Genomic DNA, 12,887 nt, shown 5'->3' with positions numbered 1-12,887 from the left:
ACATAGGGTTTTCACATTGTTAAAGTTTCCTCAATCTGTTGTCATCTAAGAACAGAATGTTGAAAGCTTCCTTAAGAAAGGTCAGTGTGATCATTCACCTTTCTATCTTTCTCTTACAAGTCTTTTATTGGAAGTGAAAAAGAAAGGAAAAAAAAACCACATCACAACAGAAACTCACCCAACTTTTGGAAGTTAAAAAAAAAAAGTCTTGGCTCTTAGTATACAATCCAGTCAGGCATATGAACAAACCCCTCTAATGAAGCTATGAGTCTATTCTAGGGTCTTAAAAGAATCTCTGTGGAGAGTTTCAGGCAAGCTAATAGCTTGCTTCCATCTGTACCTTTCCACCTTTATTTGGCCTCTTTAGACATGAATTGAACTTTGTAGATCACAATTCTTAGAGTAGTCAGAGGTTTAAAGCGTGAAAAGGCTGCCTTAGAAACTAAACCACTGGGCAGATGAAAGCTGCCTCCAGGCCCAGCTGCCCTGCCTCCTTCTAGAATGTGGCACTGGGCGGTCAACTAGGTTTTTTTCCTTTCCTAGCCTGGCCATTAATGAAACCTAACCATCTTCTCTTGACAATGACACAACTGTGGTACTGGCATTTTTATGTAAAATAGCTATTCTCTAATTCATTGAGCCTTATTGCCCCTGACATTTCCCTCTGTGACCCTTATCAGCCTCATACTAGTAAAACATGGCAAAATAAAGAGAAGGCAGAAAGGCAATAAAAGGGTTACAGCCAGGAATGCATTGTGACTGTGACCAACAAGGAAAATTGGAAATGGGTGACTGAACACCCAAGGCTGCCCTGTCAGCAGGTCACAGCAACAACATTTGTTCAATGCCTGACAAGTGCTTAGCACCATTTCAGGGCGTCACATGGAGATCTAGAGGAAATGACAGTCATAGAAACAGCTTTGAGAGTACTTACAATTTAATGGACAAGATAGCACAATTAAATGACTGTGTACCCATAAACAGTCTGGCCCTGGTTTACCTTCCCATTTACTCTTTATTTCTTTCATAGCTTATGTTTCAAGCTGTAATTGTTTAGCTTGTTTATTTTGTTCTTGACTTTTACTGTTTCTTGAGAGGTCAGATTCACCTAGCATGCAGCAAGGTGGTCATCCCAATTATTCACGATCGCCACCCATGACCTTACTCACTGGAATATCAATTTCCAGAGGACAAGAACCAAGTCTATAATGTCCACCATTGTAACTACAAAGGCAGGCAAAATAGATTCAGTCATTCTTAATAAGTAACTTTGTACATAGGTAGTCTCTGGGCTACAAAAGCCCAATTTATGAAAAATTAACATTTGCTCCTTCATATTATGTGAACTTATCTTCTCTTTGAATCAATTAAGCCAGTTCCTATTCTCAAGAAATTAGTCATCACTATCACCTCCACTTGGGAGGTGTGGTTTTTAAATCATTGAAAAATATTTAACGTATCTAGCCTTTTCTTGAGCTAAATCAAATCAAACCAACTGTCAGTTATGTCTCCCAGTGACCCTCCATCTGATTCCCATGTAAACATTTATAGGAGGAGATCAGCCATCTTTGTTTCAAGGAGTTGCTAGTGGATTCAAACTGCCAACCGTTCAGTTAGCAGCCCAACACATAACCCACTCTGCCACTATTGTTGTTGTTGTTAGAGGCCACTCACTTGACAACTCACAGTGATCCTCTGAAGCACAGATCAACGCCTTGGCCCATCATGCATCCTCATCATCAGAATCTCTGCCTTGTTCAAGCCCTTTGCTGTAGTCCCTCCATCCGGTGTGTCAGTCTGTCTCATTGAGGGTCTTCTCTTTCACTTGCTCTCTACCTTTCCCAGAATAATGACTTTTCCCCAAGAACTGAACCCTACTGACAGCATGCCTAAAGTACGTGATAAAGTGTCGCTGTCCTTGTCTCTAAGGCACACTCTGGTTACACTTCCTCCAAGATTATGCCACTGTTATTGTTGTTAAGTGCTGTCAAGTCATACAAAAAGCCTGAACACTTGTATAACTTTCATTGTTTCTCCAAGTTCATGGGGTTTCCACAGGCAAGCTATTTCAGAAGTGGAAGCCACTCCTGCTTCCAAGCTTGTTTTAATCGGGGAGCTCCAACAAACACTGTCCACTATGGGCAACCATTATCACATTTGACACATCAATGTCACAATGTTTAACATCACAGCAGCCACGAGTTACTTCTGCACAGCAAATGGACAGATCGGTGCTATACCACTTAGAAGAATGTTTGACCAAAATCAGTTAGAACTGGCCTGAGGGCTGCAGACTAAAAGCACCCGCCTTTGGCTTGGTAGTATCACTTTCTGTCCACTAGGCCAACTGAGCTCTCTTGTTGTTATTGTTGTTAAGGGCCATGGAGTCGTAGACAACTCATAGCGAACTTAGGAAAGAAAGACCTGAACACTTGTATAACTTTCATCATTTCTCCAAGTCCAAATGGTTTCCGAAGGCAAACTAGTTCAGAAGTGGATGTCACTCCTGCTTCTAAGCTTGTTTTAATTGGAGAGCTCCACCAAACACTGTCCACCTGGGTAACCATTATCACATTTGGCACATCAGTGTCACAGTGTTCAGCTGGAGTTCCTTTTTCTTGAATTGAATTGAGACTAAATAACAACCTGTCCCGACTTACTTACATCCTTAAAAATACATATAGAAACAGATCCAGCTCACATCCTAGAAACTGCTTGGAAATAAATTAGTTCATTCAGCAACACTAAGAGATCCTACTATTTATCTTCTGAATGCTGTAACTAATTAAATGATACACAAGTGAGAAACTGGTTTGAATGTAAAGAAATTTTTTAAGGAAATTAGATAAGAAATAATTCAGGACAAGGAATCTAGTCTTACCATTATCTTAACATTATCCTTGAGATCATAAATCACAAAGAATTAGAACACAAAAGGCCAAATCAAAATCTTATCATGTGACTGTTAATTATTTGATACCCTGAACAATCAGGTTCAGCTAACACAGATGTGTCAAGATTTAAAGCTGGACTCAGCAACATATTATATCTGAACCCCTTCATTTGGTAGTTGAGGTATTCTTAGTGTAAAGTAAAACTAGTGATATTTTAGACTACTTAATATCAGGCAAACTAAGTGTACTCATGGACTCCTTTTTTTACTTCTCACACTAGGTCTTACTCCGCCTCTTGACTCTGAGCTCAGCCCTGTGACTTTATTTAGCTGATGGGATATGAGCCAACATGATGCAATCAGCAAAGCACTTCACATTGATGCTTGCTCCATTATACCATCTCCTCCATCATAGCCTGAGTGCACACCTACGCTAGTCTACTAGATGGCAAGACGTATGGAGTATAACCATCATCCACCATCCCAGCTGAAGATATCCTAGACTAGTTAACAGCTAGTAAACCTCACCACCCACTCAAGAAGCCCAGCCAGAATCAACCAGGTGATCCGAAACTGACCATGGGTACACAAATTAGCCTAGCCAAGATTGGCAGAGCACCTTAGCTAACATATAGATTTACATACCACTGAGTTTTAGGGTAGTTTAGCTTGTAGCATTTTTGCAGTGTTAATAAGTAATACAAATTAATTATTAGAAACACAACATAAAGAATAGACATTATTTATTGAGATAGAAATGATCTTTGGTTCCATTATTTGATTCATGTACCTCCATAGACACATACTTTCTTTACAACTGTACCCATGCTACTGGAGGTCAGCAGACCATCAAATTGGTTCTGACTTGCAAAGACTTTCCATTTGGTTTCTGAGGCTGTAATCAGCTTAAGAAAGTGTTCAAAAGCTAGATTAGATTAAAATTTTTATATTTTCTCATTGCTACTGAGTTGAAATAGATTCACAGCTGACCCTCCATTGGGCTTAAGAGGCTGTAAATCACATGGGAGATTACCCATCATCCTTCCATAGAGCCACTGGTAGAATCCAATTGCCTGAGGTACGCAGCCTTTGTGTTAGAAGCGAAACCCACTGTGGACTATTATGCCACCAGTGCTCTTAAAGTAAAGAAGAGTGTTAGCAGGGTCAGCCCTGCAGTGGTAGAGGTGACCTTCCCAGCACTGTTTGAGGACCAGTATTTATTATACACATCATCTAACACAGAGAGCACAGCTTCCATGGTCTCCTCACATGTGGGCTGGATCTGATCATCTGGCAGTACAAAGCCGTGTTCTCCAGTGTCTCTGAGCTCAAATGTGTATGAAAAGGGGATCCCAATGTCCCGAGCCCAGTCTCTTGAAGATCCTGATGTAGCATCTATGAAAGAACAAAGTAAAACAAAAACGAAGAAGGCAGTTGAAAGAACAGAGGTCTGGAGTCCCTGCCCTTCAGGGATTAAAGTTTCAATCTCATGAAATAAATAAACTTTTTATAAGATTAGAAACTCATAGATCCTTTAGTCCCTGCCCCCATCTTCATTATAAACCTTAGCAGGCCAAGAACCTATATGTACCTTAGTCTTTCTCTTTTCCCCTTTCCCCCAGTAATACTTAGCACTGTTCCTGGGATGTAGTAAGGATTTAAAGTTTATTATCTGAATCAAAAACAAAGCAATACAATAATGCAAAAGAAGACTTAATTGACTCATACAAAGGGATGAATCAAAATGATCAACAAGGAAATATCACTAAGATATTGTGCAGGTGGTCTTGAAGAAGTTGTAGGACGTAGTCGTTGGGAAAGATGGAAAACAGCACACTCCTTTGCCACCTGAATGATTTCCTTTTAGATTCTTTTTCCAGTCCCTCCCCTTTTGCTTTTCTGAAAAAGCCAAGTAATTCCTCTGAGAACTCAATCAACTAACCAAGGGTCAGTGGGCAATGTCTTTTCTGTGAACTCCTGTGCCTTCTAACTTGCCAACCCTTTATAACTGAAGCCAGAGGAAGTTCTGGGCTGAGCCAGTGTATTAATTCCTTCTTATTGTTTATCCCTAGAGAGCATAATTCTAGATTTGTACAGATTCCCTTTTATCCTTGGTCATTTGATTTATACAACTCCCTGTTGATTCCAGGAACTCTTTTCTCTCTCTTTCCTTCCAACTCCACCCCATCCCAAGTCCACTGATTTCCTCTGTGCCTTAAATTTTATGGAAAGGAAAAAAAAACTTACATAAAATATCTGCACTGGAGCCAACTTTATAATTTGTCCCATGTTTTGCTTTCAGTGCATTTGCTGCCTTCTCTCCAACTTGAATCTGCAGGTAAGAAAGGCAGAGATAGATGTTAATGTAAAAATAAGTGCAAGTCCACAGCTATCAATGCTTGGTAGGAATCATCTCACAGCTGATCCTGCAGGGGGGCATCAGGAGGCTGTAAATTGCATGGGAAGAGACTGCCCATCTTTCTCCCTAGGAATCACTGACGGAATTGGATCGCCAGAGGGACACCATCTTTGGGTTGGCAGAACAATGTCCTATGGGCTCTGCCCCCAGAGCTCCCTGTTCTGTTCAGATCCATTGCCAGAATTCCCAGAACAACTTCCCAACTTCTCATTGGACACTTGATTTGACTGCTGATACTTTAGATTCAACTTACTAGGGTTAAGTTTACATCATTTTCACCATTAGTAAGGCTATTCTTTTTTTTTCCCCAATTTTATTTATTTATTTTTATTAGGGCTATTCTAAATTTCTTCTTTCTGATCTAGAATCCTTCTCCCAAACAAAATGCAAAATCTTGTTCTGGAGTCATCTTTTAGTTTTTTGGCTTATTTTGACACCTCAAAATTTTCCATCCTCAGTTGTTAAATTCCATTTCCAGTGCCATCACACTAGCTTAGATTCATTATCTATGAAAAAGGACTTTTATAAGCTTCTAAAAAAGTTTCCCTTTTTCTCACCAATACTTATTCCAATTGACTCTACTTGGTTTCCCAATGAATCCACAAGAGCATGACTATGGTTACGACCCTGTTGAAGAATCTTCAGTAGCTCTCAGTTGTCCAAAGAATTAAAAGCAAACTTCTTTGCCTAGATTTTCCCCCCACTAGTTTAGTTACAATATTCTAATACAAATTTGAACATATTACTTCCATTTCCCTCACACAACCCCCATCAATCAAATTGTACAACCCAATGATTGTACAACCCTCTTCCCACTGCACATCCTCATCTCTCTGCTTCCAGCCTCTCCCACCCCTCCTGGATCCTTATACTCATTCTACAATAATGAATGGTCTTATACAATATTTATCCTTATGTGACTGAGTTAGTTCACTCAACATAATGCTTTCCAGTCCCTACCATGTTAGGTAATAATTTACAAAGTTATTGCTTCTGCGTGCTACATAGTACTCCATTGTATGAATGTACCATAATTTCTCAGTCCATTCATTTGTGGTTGGGCATTTGGGCTGTTTTCCTGTTCATGTGATGGTGAATAATGCTGCTATAAACATTGGTGTATAAATCTCACTTTGTGCCTCAGTTCTCATATTCTCAGGGTATATTCCAAGTAGTGGGATAGCTGGGTAATATGGAATTTCTATGTTCAGCTTTTTAAGGAAGAGCCAAACTGCCTTCCAGAATGGTTGCACCATTTTACAATTCCACCAACAATGTAGAAGAGTTCCTTTCTCACCACATCCTCTCCAACATTTGTTACTTGCTGTCCTGTTAAACTTTGCCACTGCTACTCGAGTGAAATGGTATCTCATTGTGGTTTTGATTTGCATCTCTCTTACTGCCAGTGAGTTAGAGCATTTCTTCAAGAGTGTCTGTTTACCATTTTAGTATCTTCCTCTGTGAAAATTCTTTCCATGTCTTTTGCCCATTTTGTAATTGGGCTATATTTCAGTCTTTTTCTTGTGGAGGCCCAGGAGTATTCTGTAAACTTTCGTTATGAGACTCTTGTCTGAGATGGTATTACCAAATGTTTGTTCTCAGTATGTTGGTTTTCTTTCCACCCTGCTGGAAAAAGTTTTTGATGTGCACAGGGATTTAATCTTTAGAAGGTCCCATTTATCAATTTTAGCCTCTTTAGATTGTGAATTTCTGGCTGTATTTGGCTGTCTCTTTATACCATAGACTAGGCCTTCTAAGCTTGATCACAGTTTGTATCTTATGAACTTCTTGGTTTTGTATTGGTCTAGTTTTTAAGAACTTTCACCATATGGCCATGGCCCATTGTAGTAGGCTGGGGAAAAAGATACCCAAAGATATATCCAGTTCTGAATTCCCTTATTGGGATAAAAAATGCAATTACGTTAAATCTCTCGAGAGGAGGAATTTATTTTGGGTTATCTGAGTGGTTCTTAAATTCAATCACATGTCAGAGAAAGGCAGCAGAGAAGACACACAGATTTCCCAGAGCTGTGCTTGGGAGAGTGTTAGTGAGCACGATTACATGTAAAGTAAGAACATAAAGGACATTATGCTGAGTGAAACATCTCAGTCACAAAAGAGCAAATATTACATAGGGCTACTGTTGTAAAACGGAACTCATATCGGGGTTGAGTGAATACTGAGAAAAAGGGGATAAATAATGTATACTGAATTGAAACAGATGAGGGAGCGAACTGTTTGAAAGGGATATATGATTAGGTATTATTGTCATGACAGGAGTCCAGAATGAAGGCTGCACAGTGGAGTGGACTTGGGGAGAGGGATTGGATAACAATGAAAGCATTTTTCTTTTACTTTTCAAAGAGAAGAGCGAATTGTGGGGAGAGGTGGGCAGGAAGAAAAGTAAAACAATGAATGAATGGAAACCCTAAGTCTCTTCAAACTTTCATTAAAATGAATTTTTTAAAAAGGCAGTGTTTTTTTAGGTACTAGGTGTAAATAGTGATGAATAACATCTGCAGAACACTTTGGGTCCTTACATGTGACCAAGACAAGAGTGGGAGTGGCAGAAGGGCAGAGAAATCACACTAAATTGAATACATTTCCAAGCTTTCCCCCCTTTGCCATCCACTACTGAAAATTCTCTCTTTATTCATTCAATTCCACTTCCTGCTCCTGAAAGATGTTGGTCTGCTCCTGGATTTTATGTATCCAAATTTGAGAAAATGAATAGAAAGGGAAAGAAAATTAGGAAGACTAAAGTGGGTTTGATCATTTACAATGGAAAAAAGGTACAAGAAATATTTGTGAAAAGAAGAAGAAAAATTTGAGTGGGAGAGGAGAGTCAGAAAGGGGATTTCTGACAGAGAAATTGTGGTAAGGAACTGAAAGGGAGAAAAGGGATTCAGGGTAGCTGCTGTGTGGAAGAGACATGAAAGGCAAGAGGCCTGGAGACAGGTTGCTGTGACTTGCTGACTACATCCTCCTTTTGAAATTCCTTGCAAGTCAGTAGTAGAGTTTGGAATTACTTTTCATTATTTTAGATTCTCACATGGTTCTTTCTTTCTTTCTTCTTCTCCTTCTTCTTCTTCTTTTTTTTTTTTAATGAAACTAGATGCTCACTGAGCCACTTGGGCCTTGGCTTTTATTTGGATTACACGGATCAGCTGTAGGATACATTTTCCATCTAAATTGCTCCTTGCATTTTTTTTTATTTCCTGTAGCTCACCACAACCAATTAATCATTTTCCTCATTGCCACCACTACTTATCCTGCCCTTATAGATCCCTTCCCTCAAGTCCTGCTTGTAGGATAGAGAACTGTCTCCCCAGTTTCCCTCTTTGTTTGACAAAAGAATTTAATTTTTTATTTTTCCTTTTCAAAAATGGATTCCACCAGCAATTATTAAGGGGAGTAGCGAGGGTGAGAAACTGACATATGTGAGAAGTGTACGGTTATGATCCTGGGCCTATAGAAGCACTCCTTTCTGAGAAGGTGAAACAGAAATCCCCTAGGCTGTGACTTCACCTTCTCTCCGTGGTGGAAGAACTTCAAATTATATCTTCCTCTCTTCTGACATTATACCATGCTGAAGGCCAGTTAGAGCTAATTTCTCTGCTGCCATTCTTCTCAGTCCAGGCAAGTTTTTTAGTCAACATGATAAATACCCCTTTGCTAGTGATACATGATTTACATTGGAAAAAATCTTAACCCAGTTAACAGCTCATTAATTAAGGCTGGAGAACTTACTCTCATGTGTAAACATGTTTTCACAGGTGGTCATTCAAAAAGAAGATGAGTAAGAGTGCGTTCTCTCTCTCTCTCTCTCTCTCTCTCTCTCTGTGTGTGTGTGTGTGTGTGTTTGTGTGTGTATAAGAAAGAGAGAGAGGTAAGAGAGAAAGAAAGGTGTATGTATCTAACATAAAGATATAATATAAAGGTTGAGGTGACAAGCGATCAGATGGAAATAATACAAGCACTGAAAACATAAGATTTCATGGCATCAGTATTGGAGGACAACTTTTCAACAACCTGTGTTATGCAGATGACACAATCTTGCTTGCCAAAACTGAGGAGGACCTGAAGCAATTGCTGCAGAAGGTCAAGGACTATAGTCTTCAATATGAATTGAAGCTCCATATCAAGAAGACAAAGATTCTCACCACTGGGCCCCTTGGCAGTACCATGATAGAAAGTGACTGAGGTTGTTAACTATTTCAGCTTGCTCAGCTCCATATAAACACTCCTAGCACCAGAAGTCAGGAAATCAAAAGAATAATTCCATTAGGGAGATTTGCTGTCAGGGACCTCTCCAAAGTGCAATAATGTTATCCTAGAAACTAAGGTGTGCCTAACTCAGGCCATGATCTTAACAATTACTTGATATGTATCAGAGAGCCGGATAATGACGAAGGATGACAGAAGAACTGATGCCTTTGAGTTGTGGTGCTGGAGAAGAGTCTTGAACACATGGACCACCAAGAGAGCCAACAGGCCTGTCTTGGAGAGGGTGAAACCAAGCTGCTCCTTGGAGGCAAGGATTTTGAAGCTCTGTCTCACATACTTTGGGCACGTGGCCAGGAGGGTCAAGTCCCTGGAGAAACATATGAGGCTTGGAAGGGTGAAAGGACTCACAGGAGACTAAGGCCCCAGATGAAATGGATTGACATAGTAACTAGGGTAGGGATGTCAGAGATAGTGAGACTGGCTTAGGATAGGGCAAGATTCAGACCAATTGTAAACAGGGTCACTATGAGTCAGAGACAGCAGATTCAAGGGCACATAGTAACCACAAAACACGAGTATTCTATTATTGTTGCTCTGTGTCTTCAACTCAGCTACCATTCACAGTGACTATAAGGACAACAGAACTAAACCTTGCCGCATCCTCAGGAGCTCTAATGTGCTCAAGACCATCGTTACAGTCAACGGGTCAAGTCTTTTCTTTTTCTCTGAGCTCCTCCTTTCCCAACATGATGTCTTTACCTCAAGGACTGACCTCTCCTAACAATATGCCCAATGTATGCGAGAAGAAATTTCACCATCCTCGCCTCTAAAGAGCACTTTGTTTACACTTCCTCGAAGATAGACTTGTGCACTCTTTGGGGTCCACGGGGTATTCAGAACTCCTTGCCAACACAATTCAAAGAGACTCTTTCTACTCCAGTCATCCTCATTCATTGTCAAACTTTCAGATACATAGGCACATCTTAGTCTTCAAACTGATATTGTTGAAAGACTTCTTATAGCTATGATTACTTTCACAGCAGTTTGGATAAGGATGCTATTAGTTATGTTTCCTTTACCTAGTGATTGCCAAGTTTTCTATCATGAAGTGTAATATTTACCATGACTGTCAAACATTTTTCGGCTTGTAGACATACAGAAATTAATTGCTCATCTCTGGCGATTGTAAATAGTAGTAGAAATAGGAACTCCTTCAGCAAAATTGGCTTCATTCAGTGTCTCTGTGCATTCTTATCAAAGTTTATGATTAAAGACCTGAAAACACAGCTAGTCAGCTTCAGTGAGGTTAAAAGATGGTGGAAAACTTCTTACACTGTGTTTTTCCACAGTCTTGGATACGCATGTCAGCTTATCAGCACATGAAGAGACACAAAATTGAAGCACTCTTTCTCAGATGACTTACCAATTTCTGCACACAGTACGAAAGATTAGCCAGAAATTCCTTTACAAGAACTGCCTTCCAGTAGAATTGATGCCTTTGCTTCAAGTCTTTCCTGTCCTGCCTTCCTAATTTTTCTTACCTGTAGCTTCTTTAACCAGATAACCAATTATCAGAACAAGACCCTGTGGGCTTTGTATCTAACCCTGAAGAATAATCATGAACTATTTAATTTTCTTGAACCAGAAAAAAAAATTAAGCTTCCCAGAAAAGTACTGGAGAACTAAAAGGTGGTCCGAGGTCTTGTACCATTGCTTGGCCAAGCAAGACCACCGCCTACCTGCCAAGGCTTTGAGGCCTTGTGCTGCTGCAGGGAAAGCTCCCACAGCCTGCACCAAGATTTCTGTTTCCTTCTCCTTAGAGTTGTTCTTAGGAGTATAACAGTTTCTTGTATTGGGGGGGGGGGTGATGTGTCTGCTTTTATTTTTTTTCTTTAGCTTAGATATGTACAAGGTTGCTTGTTTATCGTCTGCTGTTATGGGTCCAGCACTTGTTTGTCTGTTGCTGTACTAAAGAGGAGCTCTCAAATTAAGACAAGCTAGGAAGAATGATTGACCACCCGCTTCTGAAACAACGGGTCTTTGAAAACTCTATGAATGATAGAGCACATTTAAACAGATATAGCACTGGAGGTAGAGCTCTCAGACTGGAAGATGCTAAAAAATGAGGAGGAACAGATGCAAACATCCACTAATAATTGAAAAGTGGAATGTATGAAGTATGCATTTAGGAAAATTTGGCATTGTAAAGAAATGGAACACATAAAAATATTCTGGGCATTAAAGAGTTAAGAATGACCAGTATTCGCATCCTTGAATCAAACAATCATATGATCATATGAAAGGAAAGATGATGAAAAACTGAGGTTGCATTCATAGTCAAAAAGACCATTTCAAGACCCATCCTAAAGTATAGTGCTGTGAGCTACAGGACACGATCAATGTGCATACAAGGAAGACTTTTTAATACAACTATTATTCATATATACATGCCAACTAAAGCCAAAGAGAAAGAATTTGAGGATTTTTACCAACTTTTGCAGCACGAAATTGATTGACTATGCAATCAAATTTCATTCATAATTAATGATGACTAGAATGCTAAAGTTGAAAACCAGGAAAAAGGACAAGTAGTCAGAAATTTTGAACTTGGTGGCAGAAATAAGGCTAGAGATTGAAAGAGAGAATTTTGTACCAACAATGATTTATTTATTACAAATAACCTTATAAAAACACAAATGGAAACTATACTCATGGAACTCAATTGATGGACTACACAGGAATCAGATTGACCACATCTGTGGAAAGAATCATGGACAATCTCAATATCCGCTGTGAAAACAAGTCCTGATAACTGTGTTACAGACCATCAATTACTTATGTGCAAGTTAGAGTTGAAGCTGAAGAAAATGAAGATAAACCTACAAAAAACAAAATACAACTTTAAATGTGTTTATTCCACCTGAATTTAAAAACATCCGAAGAATAGGTTCGAGACTTTTGATTGCTGATGATCAAAGACCAAGTGAACTGTGATGGTATGAAGAATATCATCCATGAAGAAAGCAAAAGGTCATCACAAAGGCAACGGAAGAAAGAAAAGACCAAAAGGATGTCAGAGAGACTCTGAAAATTTCAACAGAACATCAGGAAACCAAAACAAAGAAGAAATGATGAAGAGTTGATCAAAAGATGTCAAAGGGCATTTTGAGAAGACAAAGAAAACTATTGTAATGAATACAGAATTGGAGTCAGAAAATCAAAAGGGAAGAACTCCCTCGTCATTTTTCAACCTGAGGGAACCAAAGAACAATTTTAAGCTTTGAATTGCAATACTGAAATGGGAAAAATATTGAACGTTTCAGGAAGTATCAAAAGAAAGTAGAAGGA

At 39.3% G+C, this 12,887-nt stretch overlaps 1 protein-coding gene across 1 annotated transcript in view; it reads right to left on the bottom strand.

The window, feature by feature from the left end:
* Positions 1-4,013: 4,013 nt before the first annotated feature.
* The window catches only part of CPO (carboxypeptidase O), a 31,123-nt gene continuing 22,249 nt past the window's right edge, over positions 4,014-12,887 (bottom strand). Inside the window, exons 8-9 of the mRNA XM_006889161.1 lie at positions 5,141-5,225; positions 4,014-4,288 (exon numbers count right to left, since the gene is read on the bottom strand). Coding sequence (XP_006889223.1) covers positions 4,014-4,288; positions 5,141-5,225 — 360 coding nt within the window. The remainder of the gene's footprint in view (positions 4,289-5,140; positions 5,226-12,887) is intronic.

Source organism: Elephantulus edwardii, unplaced genomic scaffold (assembly GCF_000299155.1).
Source record: "Elephantulus edwardii isolate Elephantulus edwardi_28Jun2011 unplaced genomic scaffold, EleEdw1.0 scaffold00075, whole genome shotgun sequence".
Taxonomy (NCBI): domain Eukaryota; kingdom Metazoa; phylum Chordata; class Mammalia; order Macroscelidea; family Macroscelididae; genus Elephantulus; species Elephantulus edwardii.
The sequence above is the reverse complement of the archived record's forward strand: the minus strand, read 5'-3'. Positions and strand labels throughout refer to the sequence as shown.